The 12,717-nt window shown below is 36.2% G+C and overlaps 1 protein-coding gene across 5 annotated transcripts; it reads left to right on the plus strand.

Moving 5' to 3' along the window:
- Positions 1-1,264: 1,264 nt before the first annotated feature.
- LOC147542245 (cysteine-rich receptor-like protein kinase 25) lies at positions 1,265-11,804 on the plus strand. Of its 5 annotated transcripts, none has more exons than XM_086632272.1 (8): positions 1,283-1,750; positions 2,135-3,037; positions 4,239-4,364; positions 4,529-4,650; positions 4,760-4,970; positions 5,063-5,300; positions 5,397-5,547; positions 5,626-6,052. In XM_086632272.1, the coding sequence occupies exons 2-8, from the start codon at positions 2,137-2,139 to the stop codon at positions 5,905-5,907; spliced, it is 2,031 nt and encodes a 676-aa protein (XP_086488398.1). In that variant the 5' UTR covers positions 1,283-1,750; positions 2,135-2,136; the 3' UTR covers positions 5,908-6,052. The 5 variants fall into 5 exon arrangements, with proteins under 5 accessions (XP_086488397.1, XP_086488398.1, XP_086488394.1 ...); XM_086632270.1 differs by having other exon boundaries at positions 1,350-1,750; positions 4,236-4,364; XM_086632271.1 differs by having other exon boundaries at positions 1,265-3,037.
- Positions 11,805-12,717: the final 913 nt, after the last annotated feature.

Here is a 12,717-nt window from a genome sequence, read left to right on the forward strand (position 1 = left end):
TAAATAAACCAGATATGTCAATCGCAAATAAGGAAGTGATGTAAAAAAAGAAATAAGATAAAGAAACTCCAAAAACAACTTCATTAATGGAGCTTCAAATAACTAGATCTAAACTCAAATGTTTATCTCTCTAAAACCTCATAAGATAAATAATCCATGTTAATATAAAAAAAATGTTTCAAACACAGAGAAATCTGTTATGATATAATCCCCTTCTTTATGTAAAATCTCTTTAACATTAAGAGACAACATCAAAACCTATATTTTTTTCCCAAACAAAATCCTAATAATCTTCAACAGACCTTTCAACAATAAAAACCCTAATATTTCCCCTCTCATCTGAAACCAAAAATAGAAGATCTTCGATACCCTGAGTTTCTCTGGATTTCAGTCGAAATTGGTCGAGAGAGAAGATGGAGATTTAAGTTAAAAAACGATTTGCAGAGAGAGAAGATGGTTTTTGTAGAGAGAGAGAATGAGAATATGAAATGTCTTTTTTCAGCTTAGTAAGAGTAAATGGGTTTTGAGTCTTGGGTTATTAATAACCCCAATCTGACTTAATGGGATGCCAAAGTTTTGGGCGGGAAATTTGGGAGGATAGGATTGTCTCTTATTTGTGTAAATGAGGGTAATGTGGTACTTTTACAAAGTGAGTTTTTTTCTCATTAATATTTAAGATTGGGCCTCCCCCTTATTATCCCACCTATTTTGGGCCTTTGAATTACGGCCCTTACCTATGCTATGAGCTTTTACATTATATTCCCTATTGCAATAAGAGAAATTGACCAAAATAGAATCCTTCTCCATTTCTAATTTTATCTGTTTGGCATTGATATATTGACTTAAGAAATAAAAAGCTCGTAACGTAGCTTATGACTACCGGAATAACAGAAAAAGAGTTAGAAAGTTTACGAATAAGACAAGCTCATCAACCGTGTAGATAGAATTAGAAATTACGAATGTTTTCTAAAGTCTGTTATAGTCTCCTTATTTGGAATATACTAAAATTCATAAATAAGCTTACCTGTTTGTTCCATGTTTGGAAATCAACATGTCACCTTAGAATAAGGGTCCAACCCAGTTGTGTCGGAGACACTCCCGGTTGTTTTGTTACATGGGTTCTTAGACTAGTCATTGGATCATGTGGAGAGAGTCACTTTAGAGAAAAAGCTATCTATCTAGTTACCAGAAGAAGAGTTTTTCATCTCAACCTCTGTATAAGGTCCTAGCTGACTCTAAATGCAGGAGATCAAGTCACTTGCTCAGGTATCTCAAGTAGACAAGCTGCAATGTGGAGCTCTCATCTTCAAGATAAAGGCATCGGATTTAGTTCGAGGAAAAACGATTCCAGTAAAACCTCTAACTAGCTCTAATTCACCTTTAGTTCTTGCATTTGATCATGGTAGCTAGTGTTAGACATACTAGACGTCGGAGATTCCGCTTAAAACATTAAGAGACACCAAAATCCAACAGTGGTATGTCTAAAGATGGAGTCAAAATAAGAAGCTCTTTCGTTTTAAATTGGGTTATCATCATTTGTTCATTCCGAACTCTCATTTACGTGCTCACAGTCACAATTCCAGTAGTCATGAAGAACTCATTTTCAGATAGTTTAGATCTCTTTATCAAGACCATAATCGTGATGATGATGAATCGTGCAACCCTAGAATTCTTCACTGAGGATGGATGTATGACTATGAATTATATGCAGGACCAATTAATGCATTCAGTTGCTCATAAACATTGGCTGGTGACTTGGTGAGTTCTTTGATCTTGATTCCTATACATTATAGTGAAAATCCCTAACCCTTAAACCCTAAACCCTGAACCTATCCCTTCTCTGAAAAAAGTTTCATGGCCATCATCCTCCCCTGTTCTGTTTTCCAAATCATTGAGGTGTCGGTAATGGGGGTTGGTATGTTTTTTTTGTCCACCTCAACATTCCCACGCATCTTGAAGTTTGGTTTAGGACAATGAAGTTCTAGAACTAAACGGAAAATGCTCTAATTGGCACAAGTCAACACGGCTCTCTTCAGTCTTCTTGTTTGAATAATTGATTTCTTAATTTCCACATTGACTTGGTAAAAAGAACTCTAATTTGTTTAACCTCATAAAACTCAACATTGGTAGACAGATATGCTTCAAAATGAGCTAGATTTCCTGATTACAAACAAGAAAAAAAAAAAAGGGAAAAAAGTGAGTTATTTGGATATGTTCTTCTTGTTCGTCTCTACGATTTTGATCATACAACTCAATGGCCTCGGCACTACTAGTGCACAAACATCGCCTATATTCGTCACAAAATTCTGTTTAGGAGATAACTACACTGCAAATAGTATATTTGAGGCTAACCTTAACCGTCTTCTCTCTTCTCTATCTTCATTTAACAACAATACAATCATTAGGAATGGATACTATAATGACACATCTGGCCGGAACTCGGATACTGTTTACGGGTCTTTTCAGTGTAGAGGTGATGTCACTTCAGAATTATGTAAAAGTTGTGTTTTGAAAGCAGTTGAAGATATCACAGTAAGTAATATATGCCCAAACAAAAAAGAATCAATTATATGGTATGAAGAATGTGTGTTAAGGTACTCCGATCAAGCTTATTTCTCTATCCTGCAAGAGAAGCCGGAATTTGATCTATCGAATCCTAATAATGTCGCCAACATAAATCTGTTTAATCAGATATTGGGTGATTTATTAGATCGTATTGTAAATGAAGCTGCATCTAGTAGCTCTTCTAATAAATTTGCTTCCGGAGTTACAAATTTGACATCCTTCCAGCAGATTTTTGGGCTAGTACAGTGCACATCAGATTTATCATTTAGTAATTGTGATAGGTGTCTTCGTGGGGTGATCGCTAAATTTCCGAGATGTTGTGGTGGGAAGGAAGGTGGGAGAGTTATTCGAGCCAATTGTATGGTTAGATATGAGCGATATATTTTCTTTCAATGGAATGTTACGCCAGAACAACCTCCGTCTCATGGTGCACCACCGCCACTATCGACAACAAATACCACTACAACCCACAGTTAGTCCTATAATCCTTATTTTATCTTCGAAGATTTAATTTCAACTATATATATATATATGTCTTAGTTGAATTAGAAACATGCAAAAGCAGAATAGAATCAGTTCGATTGCAGTTGATACTAATTTAGAAACTGTAACTTAGTTGTTCAAGTTATTGAGCTTTGGTTCAGTAAGATTAACCATTAGATGTCAGGCCTTAATGAAATTAAAATCGTCATCAACTCAAGAACTTAAAATAGCTTGTTTTAGACTACTTCTTGGTTGATACTAGTTGACACCATATGGCAAACACAAATTTTCATGTAGGATTACTAAGGCATGACGGAGAACTAACAATGGCTACTCCTACAGCCTGTGTACATTCACCAGTCCTATCTACTCTTAAGCCTGCATTGTTCATGTCTTACGAAGTTCATAGTTCTTTAGTTTTCAATTTAGTTTCTTGGTAGGTTATGCCAATTTTGCCTATTCGATTCTTTATGGATCTCTATGTTATAAATAATATAAAGATATAGGAAGGTGTTATTACTACGTCGGATAATATTTATTAGTATTAGATAAGGGCCTAATCGCGGACAAGTGTTATAATTATAATGGTGTATCATTGTATCCTTGTTTCGAGGATCTTATTTACCCGATCTGTTGTATATTCGTAAATGATATTGCTTACCGATCAGGAAGATGTTGTTATGAGTAACCTGGATTAGATGCAATTTCTCAAAGTTTAGGCCAATTAATATTATTGTTTGAAATTCCAAGTACAAAATAATTCCTTCTGGGAGAATAGGTGCACATGGAAGAAGGGTGAACTAGTAACTAAGAATATAATGTCAAGGTCCTCACCACGCATTGCCCATTGGTTTTGAGTTGATGACCATAAACTTAACATAGTATCATAGCTAAGCCACGCATGATGGGTTTGAAAAGCCACACGTACTTCACATCACCCGAAAGCAAAACATGTGTTTACAGAACACCACATGTGAGGGGGTGGTTAGAATAGTCCCACATGGGTAAAGGGTGACCTAGTAACTAAGAATATAATGTCTGGGTCCTCTTCACTCATTGCCAATTGGTTTTGAGTTTGATGACCACAAACTTAACACCTTCACGTTAAATCTCCAACTCATTTGTAATTTTTCCCTGTAATTTCACGTATCGTAATGGATTGCGTAAGGAAATTGGTTTTTATTAAGCAGGAACAGGAAAGAAGACATCAAAACGTGTTCTTTACATAAGCGTCCCGTTGGTAGTTGGATTAGTAGCCACCATAGCCTTTTCGTGCATCTGTCTCCGAAGAGGAAAGGCAAAGAAGAAACTTGACGGTCAGTAGATTCACCACAGAATTTTAATTATGTATTTGTTCATAGAGCTTACACCAAATTAGCAAATTTAGATTTGTCTACTTAATGTTGTGGGCCGTTTCTCATTGGAATCTTTAGTCATTTCACTAAGTTGTGACATCTTTTTTGTTATTATGTTTTTGAAGACGTCGATGAAACCCAAAGTGCAGAATCCTTGCAATTCAATTTCAGTGTAATAAGGGCAGCTACAGATGATTTTTCCGAAGCTTATAAACTTGGGGAGGGTGGGTTTGGTTCTGTTTACAAGGTATTAACTTTGTTTATCTAGCCTTTACTTGAACTTCAAATTGGTGGTTGCCTTATAACTTATCAACTAAAGATGAAGCATTTTGGTTATTTATGTTCTGCTTTTTCAGGGTAACCTAATAAATGGAAAAGAAATAGCAGTGAAGCGACTGTCTAGGAATTCTGGTCAAGGTGAAGAAGAATTTAGGAATGAAGTCATTTTACTAGCTAAACTTCAACACAAGAACCTTGTGACGCTTCTAGGTTTTTGTTTGGGTGGAGAAGAAAAATTACTCATCTATGAATTCTTGCCAAATGCAAGTCTTGACCAATTCATATTCGGTGCGGCTCCTGTTTTCCATATTAACTTTCTAATTCTAGATACCAGATCGTATTTGAAATGGTTAATTTGATCAATAGGTTGCATGTTGTAGATCCAATTAAACGCACAAACATAGATTGGGGGAGACGATACAAGATTATAGGAGGGATAGCAAGAGGTCTTCTTTATCTTCACGAGGAATCCCGACTTAAGATTATTCATCGAGATCTCAAAGCAAGCAACGTATTACTTGATGTTGATATGAACCCTAAAATTTCAGATTTTGGTATGGCTAGGCTTTTTGTGGGAGACCAAACTCAAGGCAATACAAATAGAATCAAAGGGACATAGTAAGTATGCTAGTAATCAATTGATTTTGTTCATTGTTAGCAACATTTTGAGCAACTATTCATATACTCAGATTTTTCATTTTATATTTTGGTCAGTGGGTATATGCCTCCTGAGTATGCAAGGCATGGGAAGTTCTCTGTAAAGTCAGACGTCTTTAGTTTCGGTGTCTTAGTTTTAGAAATCCTGAGTGGAAAGAAGAATAGTTTTCTCTTTGAATCAGAAGGCGCACAAGATCTTCTAAGCTATGTAAGTATAAATAGTTTTGTGATAAGTTGGATGAATTCATGAGTACTCCAACCTTATATAAATGAGATTTTCTTGCAGGCATGGAGACAATGGAATAATGGAACAGCTCTCGATATTTTAGACCCAACCTTGAGGGGGAGTTGTTTGACAAACGAAGTAATGAGATGCATTCACATTGGGTTATTGTGTGTTCAAGAAGACATATCTAACAGACCTCTCATGTCATCGGTTGTTCTAATGCTCAATAGCTACTCTATGTCATTGACATTACCTTCTCCACCTGCATATTTTATCAATACTTCTGCCTCTTCTAAGGAGAGTACCAATGAGGTATCAATTACTGAATTGTCCGCTCGGTGATGACATTTATTATTTTGGAGTTTTTTTTACTGCTACTATAAGTTGGAGTTTCATCCTCTTTTGTTCAAGATTTGGGATACTAGTCTTACAGTGAAGTGTTGTGATGGTACTCGATTTAATGAAACATAGATTTAGTTGTGGTTCATATTTTAACTTCTTACAGTGAATGTTACTGAATTGTATACCGTAAGAGATTTTAAAACCTGTGGTGAAACTTACTAGCCTCACTATCGAGAACATTGTTGATTTTTGGTTATAAATATATAGAGTTACTTTAGGGTTTGAGAAGAAATACAAGACTCTCTACGAACAGAAATACAAGAATTTAGAAGTTGCAAAACTCTTCTTCTCCTCTTGTATCACAAAGTTGCAGCATTACAGCGTGCGTTGAAACCAGCCTGATTCAATAGGTTGGTGAAAATGTCTACAATCTGATCAGCTAGTCGAAGATGATGAGTCATAAAAGACCAGAGTTAAATTTCTCCTGGAGGAAATGGCAATCAAGTTCGATATGCTTAGTTCGTTCATAAAAAACCAGATTGGCAGCTGTGGGCATGGCTGTCTTATTGTCACTGAATAACCTTAAAGGCTTTGGATTTAAAATGTAGATGTTGTGAAAGAGATATTTCAACCATTGGAGCTCGACAATTAATGAAGCAGAAGACAGCGAAACTGCGGTTGTTTCTTCGAACGCCTAGAGAGCCTACTATCAACAAACATGGTAAAGAAATCAATGGTGGTGGAGTGATGGGGTAATATGATATCAGACTCAATTTGATCCAGTAGGACCGGAGAGGTCCAGGAATTTAGTAAAGGAAAGGGAATCCCATCAACCAAGAGTTCCTTTCAAGTAACAAAGGACTTGAGTGTTTTAATCCATATGAACAGAGCGAGGATGTTGCATAATTTTTTTTTTTTTTGGGTTATTTAGTGTATAGACCCCAATTATTTACATATATTAGGGATCCACCCCCAAAACGATAATGCTTTGGGGTTACCCCCCATTCTCTATTTTTCCGTCAAAAGCTCGTTAAGTTGCGAGCGTGCCAGTCACGTGAGCTTCCTTTGACAAATTTGCCCTCTCCATCAGCTTTACTGTTGGGGGTCTTTCCCTAAATAGTTGTTTTACAGTGGGGGTCATTCACCATTTTAATACTACCTCCTATTTTTCATAAGAAAGTTGTGATTTTAGTGAAAACAAAGTTCAACTCTCTTCCAAGTGAGTAACTAGGTCGAGGTTTAACCTGGGTTTTGGAGTTCAGCTATAATGGAGTTCTAGAAAAGAAGGTTTCAGATAAATGCCAGCTAAAATTCAGAAGTTTTTCAATCTTTTTCTCTTTTTCTCAAGATCAGACTGTTATTCGTGTAATGTAGTTGGTATTTCAATCTGTTCAAGATCAAGATCAAGATCAAGAGATTGAAATACCAACTACATTACATGAATAACAATCTGATCTTGAGAAAAAGATTGAAAAACTTTTGAATTTTTTTCAAAAGCAAAGAACTTTTGCTTAATTGCTTCCAATTCAAGATCAAGTACTAAATTGAAGAACACAAATTTACAAAGAAAACATTAAAATTGAGCATAATGACTCAAACCTAACAATTATCTCCAATTTTAGCTAGCATTTATCTGAAACCTTCTTTTCTAAACTCCATTATAGCTGAGCTCCCAAACCCAAGTTAAACCTCGACCTAGTTACTCAGTTGGAAGAGAGTTGAACTTTGTTTTCACTAAAATCACAGCTTTCTTATGAAAAGATAGGAAGTAGTATTAAAATGGTGAAGGACCCCCACTGTAAAACAACTATTTAGGGAAGTACCCCCAACAGTAAAGCTGATGGAGAGGGCAAAATTGTCAAAGGAAGCTCACGTGACTGGCACGCTCGCAACCTAACGGGCTTTTGACTGAAAAATAGAGAATGGGGGGTAACCCCTAAAGCATTATCGTTTTGGGGGTGGATCCCTAATATAGGTAAATAACTGGGGTCTATACACTAAATAACCCTTTTTTTTTTGTTGAGAAAGGATGTTGCATAATTGACTGAGATAACTCAGAAATACTAATATCCAAATGAGGGACAATGGCGTAGAGAAGGCGCCCATTGTGACGTGGAATGAGGACGGATCGTCTAAAATCAACCGAAAATTGGTTGGGGAGAACATTTGTTGATCATTGTCTAAATTTTCGGAACAAAAAAAAACACTTAAAATCTGGGTGCTTACAAAATGTTTGGGTAATTGTTTGTTGACCCTAATCGAACTATAAACTGTCTGCTAATAGCACAAAGGTCGGGTGCTTTTAGCTGGACTGAGAGTTCTACTTTTTTGGTTTGGGACAGTTGGATATATTTCCCTGTTTAGTTGGGATATGCATATGCACCACACACTTTGCCCCTTCTTTGAAGTTAGAAGTAAACGGTAAACACATTCATCCACACGAGTCAATGGTCAACACGCCTTTCCCTAACAATCTATTCCTGTCAAAATCTGTTACATCATTGAAATATGAAAATATTTTTTGTAGTGGGTTCTTTTCTTTAAAAGAAGACTTTGATTGAATCTAATTGATACTTTCACATACAGATAGAGATAAAGAAAATGGGTCATGTAGATATGTTTTTGTTCCTTCTAACCATTTTGATCATAGGATTCAATGGCCTATGCAGTACTAGTGCACAGAGTTATCGATATCACATATGTTCAGGAGGTAATTACACTGAAAAGAGTACATTTGGAGCTAACCTCAACCTTCTTCTCCCTTCTCTATCTTCATCTAGCAACAATAAAGTCACCCGAAATGGATACTACAATGACACCGTTGGCCGGAACTCCGATGCTGTTTATGGGTCTTTCCAGTGTAGAGGTGATGTTACTTCCCAAGTATGCAAAGATTGTGTTTCGAAAGCAGTTGAAGATATTAAACGTAGTGATAGATGTCCAAACTCGAAACAAGCCATTATATTGTATGATGAATGTATGTTAAGGTACTCGGATCAATATTATTTCTCTATAATGCAAGAAAACCCAGCAATTTATCTCTGGAATCCAAATGAAAATGTCACCAACCCGGATCAGTTTAATCGTGTATTAGGTGATTTGTTAGATGGTCTTGTGAAGGAAGCTGTATCTAGTACCTCTTCTAATTACTTTGCTACTAAAGAAACAAATGTTACACCCTTCAATAATGTATATGGACTAGTACAATGCACATTAGATATATCACAGAGTGACTGCAATAGGTGTCTCCGTGGGGCGATCGCTCAATTACTAAGATGTTGTGATCGAAAGCAAGGTGGGAGAGTTATTTTTCCGAGTTGTAACTTTAGATATGAGTCAGAGCCTTTCTATCAATCTAAGGTTACTCCAGCACCACCTCCATCTCTTGGTGCACCACCACCAGGATCCACGACAAACACCACAACAACAGACGGTAAGTCCTATATATATAATTATTTTAAATTATTATTTCACCATACATATGAATTCGTCCTACGTTTTAATTACTTGATTGCAGTTGACACTAATTGATAATGGTAGAACCTATGTGGAAAGAAAAACTTTTCAGACATTGTTACAGCATAATCGAGTGCTAAAGTTGAAGAACTTTTGCTGCTCCTTCAGCCTTTACAATTCACTAGTACTATCTACCCATTAGAACGCGACATTCATTTTTGAAGTTCAATCTATATGTTCATAGTTAATACAATCATATAGGCAGGTCTAATCGCAATGATGTATTATGGTTATAACGGTCATTGACACTGTGTCGACTTGTTTTTTAGGACATTATCTACTATGTATGTTTGTAAATGATCCATCAGCAAGATGTTCAATCAGTATGTTGTTTTAGAGTCCAATTAAAAAGATAATTTGTTAAAGTACACATAAATCTATAACTTCCTAGTTTTGCTCTGTATTCTTTAACGAATCACTTAAGTAAATTGGTTCTTATTCTTGCAGCAAGTGGAAAAAATACATCAAAACTTGTTGTTCACATAGTCGTTCCGTCGGTAGTTGGACTACTAGCCATCATAGGCTTTTGGTGCTTTTGTCTCAAAAGAAAGAAGACCAAAAAGAGACACGAAGGTCAGTAGCTACGCTGTAAAATTTCAATTATCTATATCATCTTGGTTGATACTACAAAATTTCATATCTCAGTACTTAAAAATTTACTTTTTGAATTCGAAGTTGTTAGTCATTTCATTGCGTCATTGACATCTTTTTTATTTTTATCTTTTTGAAGATGCCGATGAAATCCAAACTGCAGAATCCTTGCAATTCAATTTCAGTATAATAAGGGCAGCTACAAATGATTTTTCCGAAGCTTATAAACTTGGGGAGGGCGGGTTTGGTTCTGTTTACAAGGTATTAGCTTTGTTGATCTAGCATCTAGTACTACTTTAGATTGGTGGTGCCGTGGGGGCGCCATTCAAAGTTAACATCTTTTGTCATTTTCAGGGTAAACTTTTAAATGGGCAAGAAATAGCAGTGAAGCGTCTCTCTGCAAATTCTGGTCAAGGTGAAGAAGAATTTAAGAATGAAGTCATTTTACTAGCTAAACTTCAGCACAGGAATCTTGTGAGGCTTCAGGGTTTTTGTTTTTATGGAGTAGAGAAAGTACTCATCTATGAATTCTTGCCAAATGCTAGCCTAGACCAATTCATATTCGGTTTGGCTCCTCTTTTCCATATCTACTTTTTAAATTCTCTTATACTAGATCATATGTTGACAACTATCACATGCAAGTTTGAGTATATATGTATAAACGGTTAACTTGGTATGCTGGTTGGTACTTGGATGCAATTGTAGATCCGATTAAACATACATACTTGGATTGGGAGAGACGGTACAAGATTATAGGAGGGATAGCAAGAGGGCTTCTTTATCTTCACGAGGATTCTCGACTTACAATTATTCATCGAGATCTTAAAGCGGCCAACATATTACTAGATTTAGATATGAACCCTAAAATTTCAGATTTTGGCATGGCTAGACTTTTTGTGGCAGATCAATCTCGAGCAAATACAAATAGAATTGTTGGAACATAGTAAGTATTCGAACCAGGAGCTGATATTTTTTCATGGATACTGATCTCTGAATTAATTTCGTGTACTCATACATAGAGCTTCATTTTCATTTGATTAGTGGGTATATGTCTCCTGAGTATGCAATGCACGGGCAATTCTCTTTGAAATCAGACGTGTTTAGTTTTGGTGTTTTGGTTCTAGAGATCCTAACGGGACAGAGGAATAGTTCTTTTTATGAATCAGAAGTTGCGCAGGATCTTCTAAGCTACGTAAGTACAAATAGTGTTGTCATTTACTTTCTTTCTTGTTATACGGTGGACTAAGTTAAATGATTCATAAGTCAAGCTTATTTTAGACATGTGAGAAATTCTTGCAGGCATGGAGACATTGGAAGAATGGAACAGCTTTAGAAATCTTAGATCCATTCTTGAGGGATAATTGTTCGATGAACGAAGTTATGAGATGCATTCACATTGGTTTATTATGTGTTCAAGAAGACATATCTGATAGGCCTACAATGGGGTCGGTTGTTCTGATGCTCAATAGCTACTCTTTGTCACTGGCATTGCCTGCAGAACCTGCATTTTTTGTCAATACAAGAAGGGAAACATCTATTATCTCTTCTAATGAGAGTGAAGAACAAGCGATAAATAAACCTGCAGCATGGAGTGTCAATGAGGTATCAATTAGCATACTGCATCCTCGATAACGACATTCAATCCTAAGTTTTAGTGTTATTTTACTCTCATTGTTTGTAAGTGGGCTAGAATAATTGGAGTATCATCTTTTTTTTCGTTCAAGATTTGGGATGGTAGAATGTTGTTAATGGTACTCAATTAACTGAAATATACATGTCTTTTTATTTCATTTCATGTTTTATCAGATAATTTTGGTTGGCTACTGAGTGGATAATGTATACTACTATGACACCACGGGTCGCTACCCGTATATGGTTTACGTATCGTTATTGTGTAGAGGTGATATGGTTGCAGCACAAGGATGGAAACACATATTGTGTGGCTTAAACTTCTCATAAGATTGTTCAGAGTAGATGGTATCCAAACTCAAAACAAGCTATTATACTGTATGAAGAATGGGAATCCCATCATCTAGAGTTCCTTTCAAGTAAGGAAGGACCTGAGTGGTTTCATCCTTATGAAAGGAGCTGATTGAATATGCTGCATAACTGACTGAAGTAATCACAAAAAAATAATTATATCATAATGAGCTACAGTGACGTAGAGAAAGCGCCGAGTGTAACGTTGGAATGAAGACGAATAGTCTAAAAGGGTATTGTCGGCAGGTAAAACTTTTAACTGATGATCCGTAGGAAATGGGTTAGAATGTTTATATACTCATTAGAAATTTCATTTTTTCCACCGAAATTGGCTGGGAAGAACATTTGTTGATGTGAGAGTCGGTGGTAATCTCCAATTGGAGTCGGTTGGTTTCTAATTCTCACCAACTGAATCCAATTTGAAGTTGGTTTCTAAATTCTCACATTTGAACCATCCAATTTGAAGATGGTTTCTAATTCTCAAATTGGAGTCGGTCTCCAATTGGGACATAGTAGTCGGCCTACACTATGTATAAATAGAGGGTTAAGTTCTTTGTAACAACACCAACACAACTACTCAACAACAACTCTTCTTTAGAGAGCTAGAGAGAGAGCAAGAGTGAGAGAAATTTTTCATAGTTTTTGAGCGGTGTTAAATTTCTCGGTCGTCGAAGATTTAGTATAGAAGGTTATTACTATACGGTACCATCTTGGGACGAACTT

This window comes from Eschscholzia californica, unplaced genomic scaffold, assembly GCF_041429995.1.
Source record: "Eschscholzia californica isolate CP2 unplaced genomic scaffold, dmEscCali1.0.p SCAF_4, whole genome shotgun sequence".
Taxonomy (NCBI): domain Eukaryota; kingdom Viridiplantae; phylum Streptophyta; class Magnoliopsida; order Ranunculales; family Papaveraceae; genus Eschscholzia; species Eschscholzia californica.

What these genes read in the sequence shown, in the direction of transcription:
- LOC147542245 (XM_086632268.1), top strand. Translation starts at nt 2,137, where the DNA reads ATGCTTCAAAATGAGCTAGATTTCCTGATTACAAACAAGAAAAAAAAA. An exon ending in GGTTTGGTTCTGTTTACAAG is followed by an intron (nt 4,651 to 4,759) that starts GTATTAACTTTG and finishes CTGCTTTTTCAG; the next exon opens with GGTAACCTAATAAATGGAAA. An exon ending in CACAAGATCTTCTAAGCTAT is followed by an intron (nt 5,548 to 5,625) that starts GTAAGTATAAAT and finishes ATTTTCTTGCAG; the next exon opens with GCATGGAGACAATGGAATAA.